This window comes from Alternaria viburni (assembly GCF_023758015.1).
Source record: "Alternaria viburni strain BMP 2772 chromosome Unknown scaffold_3, whole genome shotgun sequence".
Taxonomy (NCBI): Eukaryota; Fungi; Ascomycota; class Dothideomycetes; order Pleosporales; family Pleosporaceae; genus Alternaria; species Alternaria viburni.
Genome location: NW_026055772.1, coordinates 1,406,600 through 1,425,281, shown reverse-complemented (window position 1 = coordinate 1,425,281; position 18,682 = coordinate 1,406,600). Strand labels below are relative to the sequence as shown.

At 52.7% G+C, this 18,682-nt stretch overlaps 5 protein-coding genes across 5 annotated transcripts; 2 read left to right on the top strand and 3 right to left on the bottom strand.

Annotated features, from left to right (window-relative positions):
- Positions 1-441: 441 nt before the first annotated feature.
- J4E79_002091 (uncharacterized protein) lies at positions 442-2,005 on the bottom strand (the record flags this gene model as incomplete). The annotated part of the gene is made up of 2 exons (XM_049350994.1): positions 442-1,932; positions 1,982-2,005. 2 exons carry the CDS (start codon positions 2,003-2,005, stop codon positions 442-444), a joined length of 1,515 nt encoding a protein of 504 aa, XP_049214833.1.
- A 1,020-nt stretch (positions 2,006-3,025) lies between these two features.
- On the top strand, positions 3,026-3,543 carry J4E79_002090 (uncharacterized protein; the record flags this gene model as incomplete). Its single annotated transcript, XM_049350993.1, has 2 exons — positions 3,026-3,248; positions 3,302-3,543. 2 exons carry the CDS (start codon positions 3,026-3,028, stop codon positions 3,541-3,543), a joined length of 465 nt encoding a protein of 154 aa, XP_049214832.1.
- A 348-nt stretch (positions 3,544-3,891) lies between these two features.
- On the bottom strand, positions 3,892-4,723 carry J4E79_002089 (uncharacterized protein; the record flags this gene model as incomplete). The annotated part of the gene is made up of 3 exons (XM_049350992.1): positions 3,892-4,077; positions 4,136-4,402; positions 4,526-4,723. 3 exons carry the CDS (start codon positions 4,721-4,723, stop codon positions 3,892-3,894), a joined length of 651 nt encoding a protein of 216 aa, XP_049214831.1.
- Positions 4,724-10,174: 5,451 nt separating this feature from the next.
- Positions 10,175-13,188, bottom strand: J4E79_002088 (uncharacterized protein; the record flags this gene model as incomplete). The annotated part of the gene is made up of 2 exons (XM_049350991.1): positions 10,175-12,878; positions 13,043-13,188. The coding sequence occupies 2 exons, from the start codon at positions 13,186-13,188 to the stop codon at positions 10,175-10,177; spliced, it is 2,850 nt and encodes a 949-aa protein (XP_049214830.1).
- Positions 13,189-16,851: 3,663 nt separating this feature from the next.
- On the top strand, positions 16,852-18,682 carry J4E79_002087 (uncharacterized protein; the record flags this gene model as incomplete). Its single annotated transcript, XM_049350990.1, has 3 exons — positions 16,852-17,287; positions 17,339-17,425; positions 17,487-18,682. 3 exons carry the CDS (start codon positions 16,852-16,854, stop codon positions 18,680-18,682), a joined length of 1,719 nt encoding a protein of 572 aa, XP_049214829.1.

Here is an 18,682-nt window from a genome sequence, read left to right as displayed (position 1 = left end):
GGAGATGACATCGGCCATGTACATCGTTGTGATCAAGTCGATGAGGGGGGGAGAAGTCGCTCTTGAGTCGGGGTGTCGTCATTTTGCCAGAAGACGCGTTCAGAGGTGGACGCGTCAGAGCTCGGTCACGCGCCAAGACTACCTAGTTAGCTCCCAAACACGTGACAGCTGCGCTAGCTTGGAGTACATTCACTAACATGGTACTCCTGCAATATACGCATATCGCATGAATCACCTAGATAGTTTCAGCATCGCAAGCGCACACTCTGTATTGAGATTAGCAGACATTGGAGACCAGCCTAGACAGCAAGCCACAGCGCGCAGAGAGAAGCTCATTTATAGGAACAACACTTGGATAAACGATTAGGTTTAATAAATGTTAATCTACAGAGCTTGAGAAAAAGAGTCTAGACTTGGAAACAGCGAAACCTAAGTTTCCGCCTACTCATCCCAATTATGATAAGCGACGGGTGAGATATCCTGTCCACCATATGCGGTACCACCAAAGTCGAGGTAGCCCTGCGCACCCGAGTAAGGAATGCGCGCGATATCCTCGTAATCGCCCATAACCCACACACTCTGCATACCCATAATCATATGCTGCAGCACGTGGCAATGCAGCATCCAGCAGCCCGGGTCCAGAACCCTCAGTCTCCAGCAGCGCCATCCACCGTCTTCTCCCGCTGTGCCCTTAGTACGGTATCGGTACAGGTTCGTGGTGTCGCGCCTGACAGGGTTGTAGTTCTCGAGCTTCTTCTCATTCTCAAAAGGATCGAATGTGCCGTTTCCGCTGCCGCAGTCGTAGAAGTGCGCGCCGTGGAGATGGAAAGGGTGGTAGTCGAAGCCGCCGTTGTTGTCGACGAGAGACCCGGTGTTTTCTAGGATGATTTCGATGACTTCCCCGAGTTTAGCGGGCCAGGTTAGCGTGTATGGGTCCCAGCCGCCGTTGGCCATGGCGGCGGTGTAGTTCGGCATAGCTGCAGGGCCGTTCTTGTAGATATCGACGAGGTAGGGCGGGCTGTTGGCGGTGGTCTCTTCGGTCCAGTTTAGACCATCAAGTTGCCAGATTGTAGTGGATTGCTTGAGTTGCACGTTGTTGATGTGAACGCGGCGGGTTATCTCCGAGGCTTTGGGGAAGTTGTTGGGAACGAGGGGCTCGAGAGCGTACTCGAGGAAGTCGTAGGTGGCGTTGGTGAAGGTTAGAGGGGCGACCGTAGGTGCGGTGGTGGTCTTGGGTCCTGAGCTTGGGTAGCGCAGGATACCGAAGCCGGTGTAGATTGCAGGTCGGTCTTTGGTTTCCCATTGCATGATGTATTCGGTCTGGTTGCCGAGCTCCTCTGCTGTCTTTGTGCTGAAGAGGGCGTCGAAACGTTGGCCGGATGAAAGCATCATGTGGTCTGTAGTGTGGGGTTGCGTGTAGCCACCATCGGCTTCGATAACGTCGAACTTGGAATGGCCCTCGATACCGAACGATACCATCGATATGGCTGTTGCGCCTACAAAGCGCATGCGGTAGGTCTTGCCCGGTTCGACTTCGATAACTGGTAGCTCACAGGTGCCCTCGCCAGCTGTTTCACCAATGGCAACACCGACACCATTTAGAAGCACTGCGTTGACTTCACCAGTCCACTTGAATGGCGTCGCAACGAGACCATCTTCCATTACCTCATCAGTCTTGTTATAGTAGTCTTGGATAAAGACGATGCGCTCTTCATCGTACTCAAACGGAGGAGGACCAAAGTCTTCGATGATGAGCGGCCCTGCTGCAGAGATGGCCTGGAAGCCGATGTGAGAGTGGTAGAAATAGGTTCCGGCATCCTCAACCTCGGGATGAATCTCATAGTCGAAGCATCTGTGAGGTGCGATCGGCCATTGGCTGACAGGTGAGCCGTCACTGAAAGGTGCAGTACGTTGACTGAGGCCGTGCCAATGCTGATGCGTGTTAGTTGCTGTTATGTGGTATAGTCCAGATTTTTCATACCATGGTAGTGTTGTACTCTTCCATGTCATTACAGACTCGCACCCAACTCGTCTTCCCGGCTGGAAGACGTAGTTCGGGTCCAGGGGATGTACCGTTTACCAACGCAGACATGCGAGTCTGGCATGCTACAGTGTGGTTCTCGTATGTAACCGAAAGGTAGAAGTCCGGAGTGAAACCTCCATCATGAGTGTGGAGACAGGAGTCGTTGTTCCCTGTGGGGTAAGAACCGTTCGTTCCTGTCGGGTAGGGTGCATTCGACTCTTCCCCCACGACTGAACGCGCCGCTCCCAGAAGCAAACCAAAGACCAGAGGGGTGAACATCTTGGATGAGATGCGATGAACGGAAGTGAGGTATCGAGTAAGCACTGCCCAGCCTTATAAGCAGAACTCCTAATATAAGACGTCAAGGTGGCGCGCCTCCTCTGGCGGTGCACAATCTGACACAGCTAGTTTACCATCTACGAACCGTGATCTACGTCAGCATCGCTGACGGCAGGGTTAGACCCGTGAGGGCCGTTAGTACAGCCCAACACTTCCTAGAGAAGGCCCGAGAACCCGCCGAAAGCGAAAGCGTATTGTTTAGATGGCAATTAGTTTGCGACCCTGCGTCCGTCCACAACATCGCGAAACATGTTCTCCATTTTCAGCAGAGCGTGAGTACGTTGTATACAAAAATACTTGCGGCTGTCAGAATAGAGTTGCCATCGTCGCGTGGAGTTTGGGTTTCCTGCTAACGCAGCGTAAGCCCCCTATCAGGCTTGGGTGCGGACCGAATGGCGGTTCTTACTCGCCATTGCAATTACCGGATCGTCCGGGAGGTGCTGTAGAACAGATGGAAGTCGACTAGAAGCACAGAAGTAATGAATAGCCTGAATGGCGATGAAGACAGTCTCGCCGGGCCCCTGATCATCAAACCTTGAGAAGCACCGACTATAAGTACAACTTTGTACCATCTGCAGCCTTACCCAACGGCAGTTCTCCCTCTATATATACATCGGCCCTCCTCTTCTGAAACCGCGTCGCATCGTCAACGTCATCGATATCATGTTCGCCCAATTCGTCTTACCGTTCCTCGCGATGCAGATGCTCGCATCAGCAACTCCGCATCAACACCGAAGAGCCAACGGCGTCGAGATTACGAGTCTGACAAAAAATGTCACATCGACTAGCGGAATCGGCAATGTCGCTGCGGCGGGTAACCTTTCACCATTCGGCGACATTGGTGTAGGCTGCGGCATCAACTGGCAAGCCGATGTGTCGTACGGAGGTACGTAGTTTACATTCTTATGCGACTTGCGCTGGCTAACGTATGCGAAACAGGCGGACTTCAAGCTGGATCCAGCGACTTCGGTCTCGGCAGCGGCTTCAACATGACCCCGGAAGCCATCATCATCGGCGCTGGAATCGGCATGAACGCGGCGAACGCGAGCGCGAACATCCAGTTCCATGGCGCGAAGAACGGAAGCGTCGAGCTAGTATTCGAAAGTTCTGCACCGATCGTATGCACGCCAGGGTTCAAAGATGGAAAGTCGACTGTTTCATGCAAGACGGTGTCTGAGTAGATTGTGGGAAGCTAAGAAAGTTCGAAAGATTCCAAATGCACCGTGTGGAGTATACGAAGTAGTTGGGAGGGACGAGGAGTGGGAAGAGAAAGAGCAGAGAGGAAATGGCCCGTGCGACTAGCGAACCCCGCCGTCGCGCGAGGGCTACGGGAAAGCCCATCTACGTCTTCAGCCCCAGAAATATTCTGAATCTTGATATCATTCTAATCGACTACTTAAGACAGTGCATGTCTTTGTATATGCACCGTCAGACATTTGAACCTCCCGCGACCCCCCATACTTTCTACGTATCCTGACCCGATCGATGCGATTGCCCCATCTTCATATACAGTGTCCTCGATCGCGCTTTCAGCCGGAACCTGTGCTGTGCTTCTTGAGGATGAAGCCGAAGTAGTGGAAGGTTCCCCCTCCTCCACCTAGGACTTCCATGTCAAGATCCCACTCATCATGCGAATTAAGAATTGGCTTGACGAAGTGGGGCTGACGGTATGTGACGTAAAGAAAGACGCCGTCATCTTTCAAGACCCTCCAGACCTGTTTGTAGTTAGTAGTTGTTCGAACAGACATGTCTGTACTCCTTTGCTTTACTCACTTCTCCGAGATACATCCTGCTGTTCTCGAGGACCTCTTTTGGTGGACTCCATGGGCTGCCGTAGGACATACAATCTAGTGTGCATTTGTCAAAGACAACATCCACGGAGTTGCGAGCGATTTCGCTCATGTTTCGCACGTCGCCGACTTGCCATGCTACTTGGGGCTTATCGGCATGTCGAGACTTCATCAGATTGGCTACTACTGTAGAGAAATCGATGCAGAGTTGATTTCTGTATCCCCGTTCTAGAAGGTCGTATGGCACATTCTGGTGATATGTCAGTTTGTTACTCTCAAGCAACGCAGGTAAAGCCAAGGATATGTAGGGCTTTTCAATTGAAGAAAAAGATTCCAACAAGACAACCTTGTGGAGAAGAGAAAAGCTGCTTACACTGTCCCCGCTTCCCAAATGCAGAATCCTCGTATCCTTCGACCTGTTTCGGAAGAGATAACTCTGGAAGAATGACTCCAGCTGATTAAAACTACGATGCCACTCATGCGTCGGTTTGTCCCCAGTTGCTGTCGCATACTGCTCGTCCCAGTAATCCGAGTGACTAAGGGCCTGCTCTGTGTTCTGGTGCGATAGCATGGCGTCGGTCTGTAATATCTTGGTTCGAGGTTTGGTTTTTGATTATTGGGCCAAGGAGTGATATCGAGGCACGTACTTAGGTGAGGATATTGAAAGAGTGCAATATCCGTGAAATAGACCCCCTATGACTCTCTGCTTCCTACACTCATGCAGCGCGAGTCTTCTTCCATGACTCTGCGAGTCTTCAGAGCACCCTGAGTTCATGGTTGATTCTGAGTAGACGCGATGACAACTTGGAGATCCGTGCCTTTGGCTGCGACTCACAGCGTGACGTTGAGACTGCGATAGTCACTCTGAAGAATGCCGACCAACAACAGCTCTACAGAAATCGCAAGCCTAGGTATGACCAAGCTGGTAAAGGCAAGACTTTCGGGAGGTATTGTCGAGCTAAGCAGATAATACGATAACTACTGTTGCAACAGGACACGACCAATGGGTGAGCACTACCCATGTATGTTTAGCTGCGCGAAGCAAACGAGATCATGCGTCAGTGACCAAAGGAAAAATTTGGAGATGGCCATCCTTGTGATGCGACCGTAGTGTGTAATTTGGAAGCGACCCCATACGGTCGGCTGGATAAGTTATGTCTATCGGGGCTAAGAGCGATCGCGCCTTCGAGAGGCCCGCGGGCGGTCCCGAGGTCCCGCAACGATAGCGGCAGGTCGTACCGTGTCGGGAGTCGACATTGTGATGGGAGGAGCTACCGAGTCACACGGGAAGCGCAACACTGACCCTTTCGTCGTCGCTGAAGGCGTTCTGCCAATATTTGGTGGCGCGCAATACGGATCTGGTGGCGTCGAGACTCGCTCGCAAGGTCGATAGTATCGTACTCGATCCCCTGGCAAGACCAAAGAAAACTCGTTTTACTCGGATAAAGAGTAGATACTGTGGGTGCTGCAGCTGTGCCGCAGAGTTGCATGCCATGTCACGTCGGCTGCACGGATTGCGAAATTGAATCCTTGCATGCGCGTGCCTTCGCCCATTCATGATTAGCGCGGGTAAGGGGAACACAGCTGCGGAAACGATACGTACATTTCCCCCCGCTCTTCGGTCTCAGCTTATTTTCACACTTGCCTTACGGATAGCAGTCTAACTACTGCTGAATGAGACGATGAGATGGTTACTAAAACAATTATCCGAAAATACCGCGAGCTTCGGAAGCCTAAGTCGCTAGCGCCCGACAGTTCCAGCCAGAACCAGGTTAGTTCAGATGGATGCTGTGGTCCATGAGGCAGGATCGAGACTCAACGTTGACAACCAAATAGCCTTCTCAGCCAAACTATAACATTCAGTCGGTTCCTTGCGCGCCAAGCTCTGCTCCTTCCATCGCAACCTCGACTGCTACAAAGCCCAAACGTAATAAGAGTCCCACCTCCAAAAATCGCTATGGTCTCAATGTTGAATATGACGGCACACACATCACCGACGGTCCGCAAGACCAAGGAGTTGACATAGTGGCTATTCACGGGCTTAATGGCAAGTCTGACTTGACGTGGATCCACGAGAAAACAAACAAGTCATGGCTTAAGGACCTTCTACCAATTGACCTGCCACGCGCGCGCATCTTCACGTATGGTTACGCAGCCGAGATTCTGCTCAGCAAGAACGTGAGTACAATAAAAGACTACTCACTTAGACTCCTCGCGGATTTACGCCGCCAACTGGATCAGTCGTCCGAAGCTACTGTAAGAAAACATGGGAGCATTTGACTATCTCCGCTGATTTTACGCTCCACAGCCTCCGCGCCCAATCATTTTCATTTGTCATAGTCTAGGTGGACTTGTGTGTAAGCAGGTACATATGATCCAACTTTTGAGAGACTTTGTGCTGTTGACTGACTGCAACCTCCAAGGCACTGCTTTTAGCTCAAGAACACAGCCACTATGAAGACATCCTGGCCTCTACCATCGCCATCGTCTTTTTTGGTACTCCTCACCGCGGCTCAGCAATAGCAGACCTAGGAGTGGCTATCGGGGATCTAGCAAATGCCTTCTTCCTAATTCCAGCCGTCCGCAGTGATCTTATCAAGGCGTTGAGCTTGGGATCCGAAGAATTAGCCGTCCTTTTCGAATCATTTTGCAAACAATTGGGCTTCCTCAAGATTGTTACCTTTTATGAACGGAACATCCTGCCTCCCTTCAATAAAGTCGTAAGTGCTCCTATAACTCGTGTGGTTCATGCTAACATCGTCACCGTTGACCAGGTCGTCGATCGCCCCTCGGCCGTTATGGGGATCCGTGGCGAGATGGTCATTCCCTTGAATGCTGACCACAGGGCTATGTGTCGCTTCGAGTCGAGGAGCAACAAGGATTATACCATGGTCGTCAGTGAACTCAAACGACTGTGTCAGGAAGCGAAGTCAAACAGGCATTCGGCGAACATGTGTACGTATCGCTAAAACATTTTCTCGCTCTCGCTAATAGAAGTCACTAGCTCTGCAATCAAATGAGAAGCGCTGTATGAGCCTGCTCTACTCCACAGGTCTCGAAGACTATCGAAATCAACTACCTAAACCTGTGGAGGGCACTTGCAGCTGGATTCTTAACGATCCACAGTATATGTCTTGGCTCAAATCTAACGAGACGGGCTTATTGTGGGTCACAGGTGAACCAGGTTGCGGAAAGACGATGCTTTCTTTGTACCTCACCGAGCACCTGGCGATTGAGTCTCCATCTTCATCCGGACCAGAAGTCTTCTACTTCTTTTGTGACGACAAAGTAGGTACGCAGAGGGATGCAAAAGGAATAATGAAGAGCATCCTACACCAGATCCTGCTACGACACCGAAGTCTCATCAAATACGTGAAGTCGAGATGGGAAGCCACAGGCCATCATCTTGTGGATTCATTTCACGCTCTATGGGAGATCTTCGTTCGTATTGTGAAAGAAGCGAGGCTGGGTTCATTCGGTATTATCGTCGATGCGATCGACGAATGTGAACCAAACACTCGGCGGCTGTTCCTCCAGGCAATCAAGCAGCTGGTGCAGGAAGCGCGTCGTGCGACCCGTCGCTCACGAAGTTTTGTCAAGTTCCTGTTCACCAGTCGACCTTCACCGCAAGACCTCAGCGTTCTTGAAGAAACCCAGAACACTGTCCTGCCACTAGATGGAAACCAAGCCAGAATCAGCGAAGAGATTCGACTCGTTATTCGCAATAAGCTTGGGCGGATCGCCAGCAAGCTGGGCTGCTCGGCCGAGACCATTGCTGAATTGGAAGCGCTGCTCACGGAAAAGGCGGAAAAGTCATTCCTGTGGCTAAACATCGTACTCAAGTCACTTGAGGATAGTCCTTCTACGTCGAAGAGAGATCTCAAGCGAATTATCAACGACTTCCCCCGTGAGCTACAAGCGACGTATGCGGAGTTTCTCTACCGTATACCCGATAGTAGGAAAATCATCGCCTCCACCGTCTTACGCCTCTTGCTGGGAAGTTCGAGGCATCTGTCGTTAGACGAAATGAACATAGCCTACACCATTGATGGCAGCCTGGAGGGCTATCAGACTGTTGCCGAGGTGATGGAAGACCGTCAGACCGCGCTCGAGCAGATGTTACAACTTGTTGTGGGCCCTTTCGTTCGTATCGAGGCGCAGAAGGTGTCTCTTATCCATCAGTCTGTGAAAGACTTTCTGACCGGACATGCACTGTCATCGCCAGACAGTACAGTTCGAGAATTTGGTACTTCGAATCCGACGGCAGCGCTCCATATGGCTTCCACATGCATTCGATACCTTTCTCTTGAGGAGTTCGCGACCGATATCTTCATACTTCCGACCCTTCCGTGGGATGAGGACGACACAATTGCTGGTGCGCAAGAAGACACCGATTCAGAATCTTTATTCGACTTGGGTTTCGACATGAAAGGAGATACCATCATGGATACTGGTGACGGGTCCGATGAAAGAACCCGCGTGTCTATCGCTGAGCGATACCAGTTCTACGACTATGCTGCAATGCACTGGGCTAGGCATTATGCACAATGCGAGACCGTTGTCGACAGATCTACCCAGGAAGCTTTTCGCAGTTTGACACAACCCGGGAGTGGCATGCTCACAAATTGGCTCAAATACTATTGGTTTGAGACGGACATGGAGTATGTGCTACCAGACTATTTCGACACTGTCATGGTGGCCGCGTTTTTTGACTGTGCAGTCATGCTCGACGATTGCTTGCGCATGCCAACCGAACAGCTCAGCAAAGATCGTGCTCTGTTTTGGGCCGCGAGGATGGGAAGTGCAAAATCGGTGGAGGTGCTGCTCCAGCATGGTGCAAATCCTAACTCGCGCGTAGTTGAACTACACGCTCCATTAACTATAGCTTCTCATCATGGCCACGTTGAGGTTGTACGAACTCTCTTGCATGATACACGTACCAGTATCAATGCCGAAGGACCGTCCGGTCGTTCTGCCCTATCGTACGCGGCTGGAAACAGTCACCAGGAAATCTTTCAGATGCTGTTTAACCGGCATGATTGTCGGCCTGAACACCAGGATAACAACGGATGGACGGCTCTTTTTTGGGCCATGGAAAGAGACCACACGGTGATTGGGCGTGCTCTGCTTGCCCACAAAGCTGTGGATGTCAATCATGTCGACCGCCAGGGCCGTTCAATACTGTCTTGGGCTGCAGGCGAAGGTTTTCTACAGGCCTTGAAGATGCTACTCAAGGAACCGGGTGTGAACGTAAATCTCAAAGACAAGAAGGGCCGGACGCCGTTGCTATGGGCTGCCAACAACGGCCAAGGAGAGGCCATTGATGTCCTAATGAGGGATGACTACAAAATCGACAGGCAAAGCAAAGACAATGACCGTAGAAGTGCTCTTTCTCTAGCCTGTGGCGGCGGCCACACAGACTGCGTAAGAGCATTGATCAAATATCGGTGTGGAGATGAGAACGAAGAAGATGTGAGCGGATGGACACCACTTGCTTGGGCTCTGGACCGCCAGTCCCCTCCCACAGTGGGCGCTTTGCTAGCGGGTCGGGAGGTGAAGCTTGACCATCAGGATCAGAGCAAGAAGACTGCTTTGATATGGGCAGCAGAATACGGCTACTATGACGTGGTGGAGATGTTGCTGCAGCAAGGTGCCGATCCTCGTATTACCAGTACAAATGGTCGAACCGCTCTTGACATGGCAGAGTTGTATGGGCGTACCGAGATCGCAGCTTTGCTCAGACAGGTAATGTCGATGGAGGAGAACACTGTTTGGTGATTTCGCTCGGTTGGAGTTTATTAAAGTGGCTTTGGTAACGGAACTAATTAACGTCCCCTCTTTCTTTAGTACCACAAAGTAATGATTACACGACAAACACTGAAGTATGAAGAAGCTGACCGGGATGATGATCGTCGGATATGATGAGATGCCATACCTTCTTCAATCGTAACATTCTCAGCAATGAGCAATGTATCGTAACCCACGATGCCTAACATAATACCTAATCTGTATCTCTCAACGCTCAACCTCCAGCAACCACAGCCAAACCCTCATATATCTGCCTCCTCACCCTAGAGAAAGTCGCAGCATCATTGTTCCTAGGATCCAGATGACCATAAGCCCCTCCATCAATCTCAATCTGACCAGTAGCCGTCTTCCTCACAGCTACTGTCCCGTTAATGACCAATACACCCTCGCCTCTAAACTCAGCTTGCATGCCATTAGCATTCATGAGCTTCCTCAGGTCGGCAAGACGAAGATCGCCGACATGAAAAGGCTGCGCGACAGATCGAACGGCGGTGGCCATGTTCGTGGGAACGACGTCGAGAATGGGTGTATCGTCATTCTTGTCGCTAGATACGGGGACGGCAGGGGCGTCGAGTCGAGCCTTCTTCTTCGCGGGCGTATCCGCCTCTTCTTTGACTTCAGGCTCCAGGCTTGCAGCTGCGAGGCGACCAGTGATGGCGACGACACCCATGCCGCGAACATTCTGCCAACGAAGGTTGCGCACCATGCTGCGGCTGAGCTTGACACTCCAGGCGTTCGTGTCGACACTTGCGTCGATCATGACGCCGACTGTGGGTGTGAAGACATCGATGGCATTGGCAGAATCGGTGTTTGCGTTCAGCGCTAAGCGACTGATCTCTGCGAGTTCTAAAGTCTCGCCTTCCTCGCCACCTACGAAGATCAGTTTGCGAGGCTTGATAAGTGGAATAAGCTGTTGAATCGTGCGGCGGTCGTGTAGGCCTGAAAAGTCGACAAAGGCAATGCGACACCGAATTTCCAGGGTTTCCGACTCAATGATGACTTTCGATGGGCCTTCCACTTTGTCTGGATCGTCTTCTGGTTCGCTGTCCGATTCTCCGTCCTCGCCTTCTCGAGCCTCTTTGTCTTTCCGTCGTTTTTGATTGGCGTTGGCCTTGTTAGTGTCGGTGTTGTTTAGTAGGTCGTCCCACCTCCTCTTCTGGCCAACAGCGTTCTCCTTCTTGGTTCCCTCCCCACGAAAAGCTTCCCCAGCAGTGTTATCTTCCTCTTCCGCGCGCGCAAAGTCTTCGGGTCGGATCAGATCACCAAAGTCGTCCGCTCGACGCTTCTTGGCCTGGAACGGGAACATCTTCTCTTTTCCTTTCTTTCCTTGCACTTCATAGTCGTGGACGTTCTTGCGGCGTAAGAGTACGTTGACACCCAACTCCGCGTCTGTCATGCCAAGCTTGTTTCGTGCATGTTGAAGAGCGACGGTCGCGTTGAGGGCTTTTCCTCGGTATCCATCACCAGAGCCTTCCGAACTCTCTGACTCGGTGGATGATCGGTCGTCGACAACATCAGCGGATGTTTCGAGCATTGCTGCATTATCACCGCCCATGGTAGTTTGCCGTTGTCTCTGGCCGGCAAGGAACTGCTGATAAAGCGGAACCTCGTCTCCCTCGAGTGCGACTGTCCGTATAGCATTGAGCGGCGCTTGATCGCCCGCGGCGTCGATTATAGTTGTAGAAGGAGCATCCTGCCCTGGCGAAGCGTTGCGCTGGTTCCACAGTTCCCAGAGATATCGGCCGAGACCCTTTTTCTGAGCGCCCAGTTGGCCAGCTCTTTCAGTGAGGATGACCAAATTCTTCTCGTCGGCCGCCAGGCTTCGAATAGCATCTTTGGAGAATCCCCACTCGAGCGTCGCATCACTTGCTAGTATCACTCGTGGTCCATTGGCGCCTAGCATCCTAGCTACGCGGGTCTTGCGCTCAACCAGTGTGATATGTTTGAAGTCGAACGGGACTCTGGCGCGGTCTTCTTCTTTGCCGCTTTTGTTCCTCCGATCTTGATCCGCAGCGCTGGCTTCAAACTCCTTCACGATGCCCTCCTCCATCCATTCCAACATACTGCGTACGTATCGCATTGTTGCACCGCCCGTTCGACTCGCAAGATAGACTTTTGCGCTTTGTAGTGAACCGCCCCCTTCCGCGTTTGTTGCCTCCCGCTCCCATGTTTCTTCGAGAAGATATGCCAGTTCCAGTATGCGAGCACTTGAGTCTGAGGGGATCAAGACGGTTCCACCCTTGGCCACTGTGTCTTGAATCATCTCGAGGAGGGCCTCGTCTCGCTTGTTGGGCGATCTAGCCACCTTGACCATGCTGGTGTTCTTGCTGCTGCAGATCAAGGCAGTTGGACGACGCAACTGCTCCAGAACTTCAGAGCCACCAGTGCCAGGTCCTCCGAGCCACGCAGCTCCGGAGAGGACATGTTCCCTAGCTTGATTCCAGTCGACGGCATAGACGACCGACTCCATTCCATGTTGTATGTGCCATATTGAACCTCCCAACGTATGTCCTGCGCTGTATGCGGTAATCGTGAGACCGTTGAGCGGGGGAGAATGCGGCGAAGGGATGGGTTGATGCGGTTGGGAATATCGAAGCGGATTTATGCGCGCAAAGTAATCGGCAATCTCTTGCGACGTAGGCGCCTGGAGAAGAATGTTGGGATTCTTTCCACCCGTGAGCGCCGAGGAGAAGGAGTATGCGGACTCACTGAGAGCTTCGGCGGGGATGATGGACGAGGCTAGCGGCGTGGATTCGTACAGGTCTTGGAGCAGCGTTCGGCCGAGTGATATGACGGGGTTTGTGGCGTAGACGGGTATTCGCGTGAACAGAGGGAAGTTCTTGCAGCAGTGGACGTAGGCTCCGAGATGCGCAGTGGTCGCGTGAGTAAGCAGGATGAATGAGAGGGTGGGGACATGTCTGCAGTGTCTGAATTAGTCATCGTGTATGTATGGTGTATGGTGTATTGCTATATAGCGACTTTGCTATCGGCTGCCAGTGTTTCCCAGGCGCGTATAGCACAAATGAACAGCCATACTTCAGATGTGCTCCACACCGCGTTCGCGGCCAGATCAAGGACCTACCTCTCTATCTCTTTGAGCTTCTCTACACTGAAATCTTCATCCCAGCCAACATCGATCAAGATTTGTATACCTCCATCGAACTCCAGCAATGACTGCGACGCGGGTGAGGAGCTCTGTGCGCCCAGGAGGGGCGTGAAGTTGAACATGGTCGCAGCCGCTACTTAGTGTGATTTAGGCGACTCTAAGTCTCTGTGCGCATGGTGTTCGCACGCTGGTTGATATGGTAAGGCGATGATGTTGCCTCGACAGTTGATGCTTGGGCAGTGACAACATGGCCGAACGCGTCTAAGCGCGTCGGAGCTCGGGGACCGATTGATCCGCGCGTCTGATCCCAAATCACGTGAATAATTCCACCCTGCTGCCCGGCCCACGAAAAGGAACCACGAGCGACGTATCGCCTGCCTCATGACAATCTGCAACGTGGGCGATACAAGCTGCTATTCTTGAAGCTACGACACAATACCTGCTGTGGCAGAGCTCGTCAATCACCTAGGTAAGCCCGAAACATATCCACCAAGCCCTCGCAGCACCACCTGCCGCTAGAAGCATTTCTACACCCACATCGTTTCCGTCTACTGGGTTTGTTTTGGTATGGTTCGCTAGCTTCTGCCTATGGTATGCAACTTGTACTGCAAGTCGACCCTGGAAGAGTCAAGCAGGCCCCGCCGCATACGTGTTCGCAGACAGCGGCAACAAACAGTCCCGTCCTTTTCGAATTTAGTCGATCACCCGCCCGCACATGCATCCGCTGGGAAACCCAGGCGACCGTGGGTTTCGAATGGTAAGCAAACATGCACTGGATCGATCAGAGAAAAGTCTTATGAGGGCGTTCCGAGGCAGTCCGAACAGCATCAGCATATAGTTGAGAGTAGCAACTCGGAATTTTCGTATGAGGCTGCAAATGAAGTCGCGTTAGCATCCAAGGCGGAACTTCGGAACGAGACCGGCATGCAAAGCACTCAGCCCGCGCCACAAACATGCAGGAGTCGCACTGCGCATTCAACAAACCTCATCCTGGCTCATGTACAGCAGACACGGGTGGCCTCCAGGGCAGGAACGCGTCTGATTATCTCCTGATATTGAATCCACCCAAGTCCTGACAAGACGTCATGACAGATGTCAAACGGCATGGTCGGTACTTCTCACGAACCGTTCATGGAAACCTTGATGCTACTACTGCGAGTCGCCCAACTCCAGACCAGACGTGTTTTGATCATGGCTCAACACTTGCTGCATATGCAGCCATCTGCACCTGTTGTCTGCGTCAATAGTGTTGGCGAATGGGACGGGACGTGACCCCGCAGCCAAAGCACGCCGCTAAGGTCCTTATGCAAGTCATTCGCCTGTCCCCTTCGGCTGCATACGTCCGTCATTTTCGTTACGCAAAAACGGGCTAACAACGGTCAGCCATCGGGGCGCCGCTATCACCACGCAGGGACAATTGCCTGACCCATCTTTCTTGAGTTCATCTGATCTCTGTGTCGGTTGTCAGAATACTGTGCAATAAGTCGTGTGCTACGTCATGCACTCGTCGAGACGGGCATTTACTTCAGAGAAGACCACTGCTGATTCCAAATTGGGGACGGTAAGATCGAGAATGGGAACTAGGCTCCACCTTGCGATGAGACGGCGGGTCCGAGACATGATACTTTTCATCGAATCATGCCAAATGAGGAGCTTCGACAACTTGATTCACGGTCATCTGCCGGTGGTGGGTCTAGGCACTTGCGAGCGGTTGTCGAAGAACGCCGTAGCATGCTGCCCAAATCACATTTCGACGCGATTCAAGACTGCAAAAACCTTGGTCTTTGAGAGCATGCCTGACCATCTCGTCACGCAAGGAGAGGCGGCTTGTTATCGGGCTCTGCACTCGAGTCCGTCAAAGCTTTCGGCTGGGACCGAAGTCAGGGTACTGCGGAAACCCGCCCTGGAGCCAGCTTTGGGAGCGTGCCTTTGTGCCCGTCGTCCCGCTCCGGCCGCAAAGTAACCAGATCCTCAGCACGCAGGGAAGTCCACCGTGCGACACCACGGTTTCGAAAGCACGAAGCCCAAAAAGCGGAAGCCCTTGCTTGAGAATTGACATCTATACTGCTCGCGAAAAAAATGCCCAACCCAACGACAAAATATTGCAGTGCTCGGATCGCGACCTGCTGATAGGCTTACCAATTGCGGGGAGGGTGTATGCGAGCTTATGACATCTCAAACAAACTTTGGCCGGCCGTTAATCGCTGGACCTACCAGACGCTGCTGTCATTATTGTGATGATCTTCAGGCCTCGCAATCCCTGACGTGCCAGGTGTGGCTTGATGCTGGAAACACTCGATGCGGCCTGGTCGGGATGTCAGCATGTTAAGATCGTCTTGCCGGCTGCGCTCAATAACTCTCTATAACCAGATGACAAGGTCCGATTCGACCGGATCGCAAAGGTGGAGAAGTAGTGTCGTCAGGTCACACACACAAGACATCGCGGAGATGTAGCACGATGGGCTGGGCATCCTAGCGTGGGGCTGATTATCGGCTAGGGGCGCCTCAAGTATCGCGTACCGACTAGCCATTTGCGTGCGCGGCCGTGAAATGATGGCGTTTGTGTGGTGATGGTGGATAGCACATGGAGCAATTCAAATACATGGCGAACCGGATCTGATTGTCAGCGATTGAGCGATCAAAGTAGTGCGTCGCCGGGAAAGGTGTCCTACGGCGTTTGCACAAGACCTGCTGCTGATCCTGAATTGTCCGCCTTGAGCTGAAGACGGTGCAGCCAACGAGATCTGAGGAGTGGCTAGGCCTGCGAACCAAGATATGAAGCCGCTCGAAAGCGATTCATGCACCATTCGATACATACACTAGGAACATCACGTTTCAATGCTCCACGAGGTTTACAGCCTCCAGACGACTTAGCGCTCACACCGGCGACTGTTCACGAAGCCAACTGCAGCCCTCGCTACGTCTTGGGTTGTCGTCAACACTGTCCTTCGCCTGCCCGGTGCTTCAAATCGAGCGTCGGCCTACTCACTGTTTTAAGTCGACGGCGGCCCAGGGCGATGGTTACAGCGGGACCAGTGGACTCGTTCTAGGATTATCCTCCATTACCATCATTAGAGGCGAATTGGTGTCGTCGCTGCGACGCTACTTGAACACACTATATCCTCTCGCCTTTACCTTGCTGCGCAACCCGGTTCGAAGCTATCCAGGCTGCACATTAATACCTAGCGACAAATCCCACTCGTTCAAGCAGATCTCCTCTCACACACTTTCTGTCGCTTCTCCGCACGCCCACGCTACTTACAACCCCCCTGGGTGTACGACATCGACATCGACCGCTTACCCCGTTCCAATTCCAACATAACTGGCTTTCGCCCACCCCTGCTCTCGCACCGGGTCTGTGTTCAGCTCAGCCGTTCATCTCGGAACGACGCAGTTTTGCCGTTAGTTCCACCCAGATCCTATTGGACGTTCCGCGGACGCCCACGACTCGCTAAAGACGCATTCCCCCGCTCTCACGCAACCTACCGTGCGATCGCTCGAGGCATCAGGAGCGGACCGCTTGGACCCCTCTGCGACACTCTGCTCTACTCTCGTTGGAACAGCTGCCGCGTCGTTCTACCACTTGTACTATTCTGCTTAGCATTGAACGGCAGAAGTACAAGATACCCCCTGGTTGCCACTCGTTGCATTGAATCGTTCTCGGCTCCGACGCATCTAGAGGAACATCACTCTTTCGTGTTACCACTCGCGCGCAGAACGGACTGGACACCCAATGCGCGCTTCTTCGCACCAGTAGTCCAACAACCTTCCCAACTCTGGCTCGAATGATCTCGACCGTTTCCTTCGGCCCTTCGCCGCCAGGCGCTCGCAACCGCTTGAGCACAAGCTCATCGCCCCAGCCCTCCATGTCGTCCGCTAGCGACTCCCCGTTTACCACTCCCAACTTCGATTCGAACATATTTAGCCCGTCGGAATCACAATCAGAGGAGCGATCAGATGTACGAACGGGTTCCCTCGAAGTAGTACCCAAGGTGGAAGAGACGGAACTTCAGTTGGCCGATGTCAAGGAAGAGGCGTCTCCGGAAGACACACCCATCTCCCCAACCGAACCTGTACGGATTCGCCGCGCCCGCGGCCGACCCAGGATACACCCTCCTCGCTCACCTACCACTCTTGCTAAGCAAGCAAAAGCCCGATCGAAGACGGGGTGCACAACATGTCGGAAAAGGAAGAAGAAGTGCGACGAGACCAAGCCATTCTGTAATTGTGCCCTGGCATCGTGATCATGGAACAGGTACTAATGCTGTCCAGGCCTGTCGTGTCAGAAGAACAACATCCATTGCGAAGGCTACAAGCCCGTCGAAATCTGGAAGAGTGGGAAGGAACGGGCTGCAGAAGGTATGTGGTCTTGCATTGCGTGTTTGCTTTTTGGTAGTGGGCCAAGCTAACCTTCCAACAGCTCGGAAGCGAAGTTCGGATGTCAAGTTCGACCTCCCGCCTCTCATGGAAGGAGTCGAAAATGATCTTGACCGTCAGCTTTTGCAACATTTCTCCAGCAGAGCGAGTGCTGTCCTAACGTTACACGGGGACAAGTCGTCGAACCCCTTCACCAAGATCCTATTGCCCATGGCACTTCAACACGAAGGCCTGATGCACTCCGTGCTGTGCCTGTCGGCCTCTCACATGTACTCGGTCACTCCACTACAGGAGTACGAGGACAGGCAGGTCTTTCACCGGGGCAAGGCTTTGCAGCTTCTCAAGCACGACATTGAACGGCAAAAAGCTGGTGAAGGTGGTGTAATGGTCTACGAGGACTCTAACGTTGCTCAGATATTACTGCATCTTCTGCATTCCATCTGCGATGGTAACACTTCCGGCGAATACCGGATGCACATGATAGCAGCAAAACAGATCGCCATGACACAGAAGTCTTCCAACCCCGAGTTCCAGACCCTGTTCGACGAATTCTTCTACTACCACTGGATCGCCAGTCAGATCACCTCCCTTGACGGCACCGAGGTTCCCATGATGGACGACTTCAACCTCCCTTTCAAGATCAGCCCGGAGACCGCGGGATTGATCGGTGTTTCTGACGGACTCTTCGGCTTCATATCCAAGATCAGCAACCTGCGACGAAAAATACGCAGTCGCATTGACGACAAAGAGGAGCCTGTCATGGACTACGAGGCATTACTCGCCGCCCATGCCATCGACGCCGGCCTTCGCGGATGGGTATGCCCCCATCCACCCGGATCTCCGCGCTACACCATCTCGATGCTCTATCGCCAGGCAACCTGGGTCTATCTCTACCGCACAACGAAAGACTCGAAGCCACACCCATTCATCAAGAGCGCCGTCGACGACGGCATCCGATACATCAACGAACTGCCAGCGGAAGGGTGGGTCCAAAGTAACGTTCTACTTCCCCTGTTCTTGATCGGGTGCGCGGCATTCGAGGAAGAGCAGCGTGTGGAGATCAACCGGGCGTTCAACGGCCTCATTGCCTGCACAGGCCTAGGCAACATCGGCTTCGCGAAAGAAGTCGTCGACCAGGTTTGGGAGCTGATGTCATCCCCCGACCCAGAGGTGCAAAAGGAGAGCTGGGATTGGGAGAGGCTGATAAAACTCCGGGGCTGGGACTTTCTCGCTACGTGA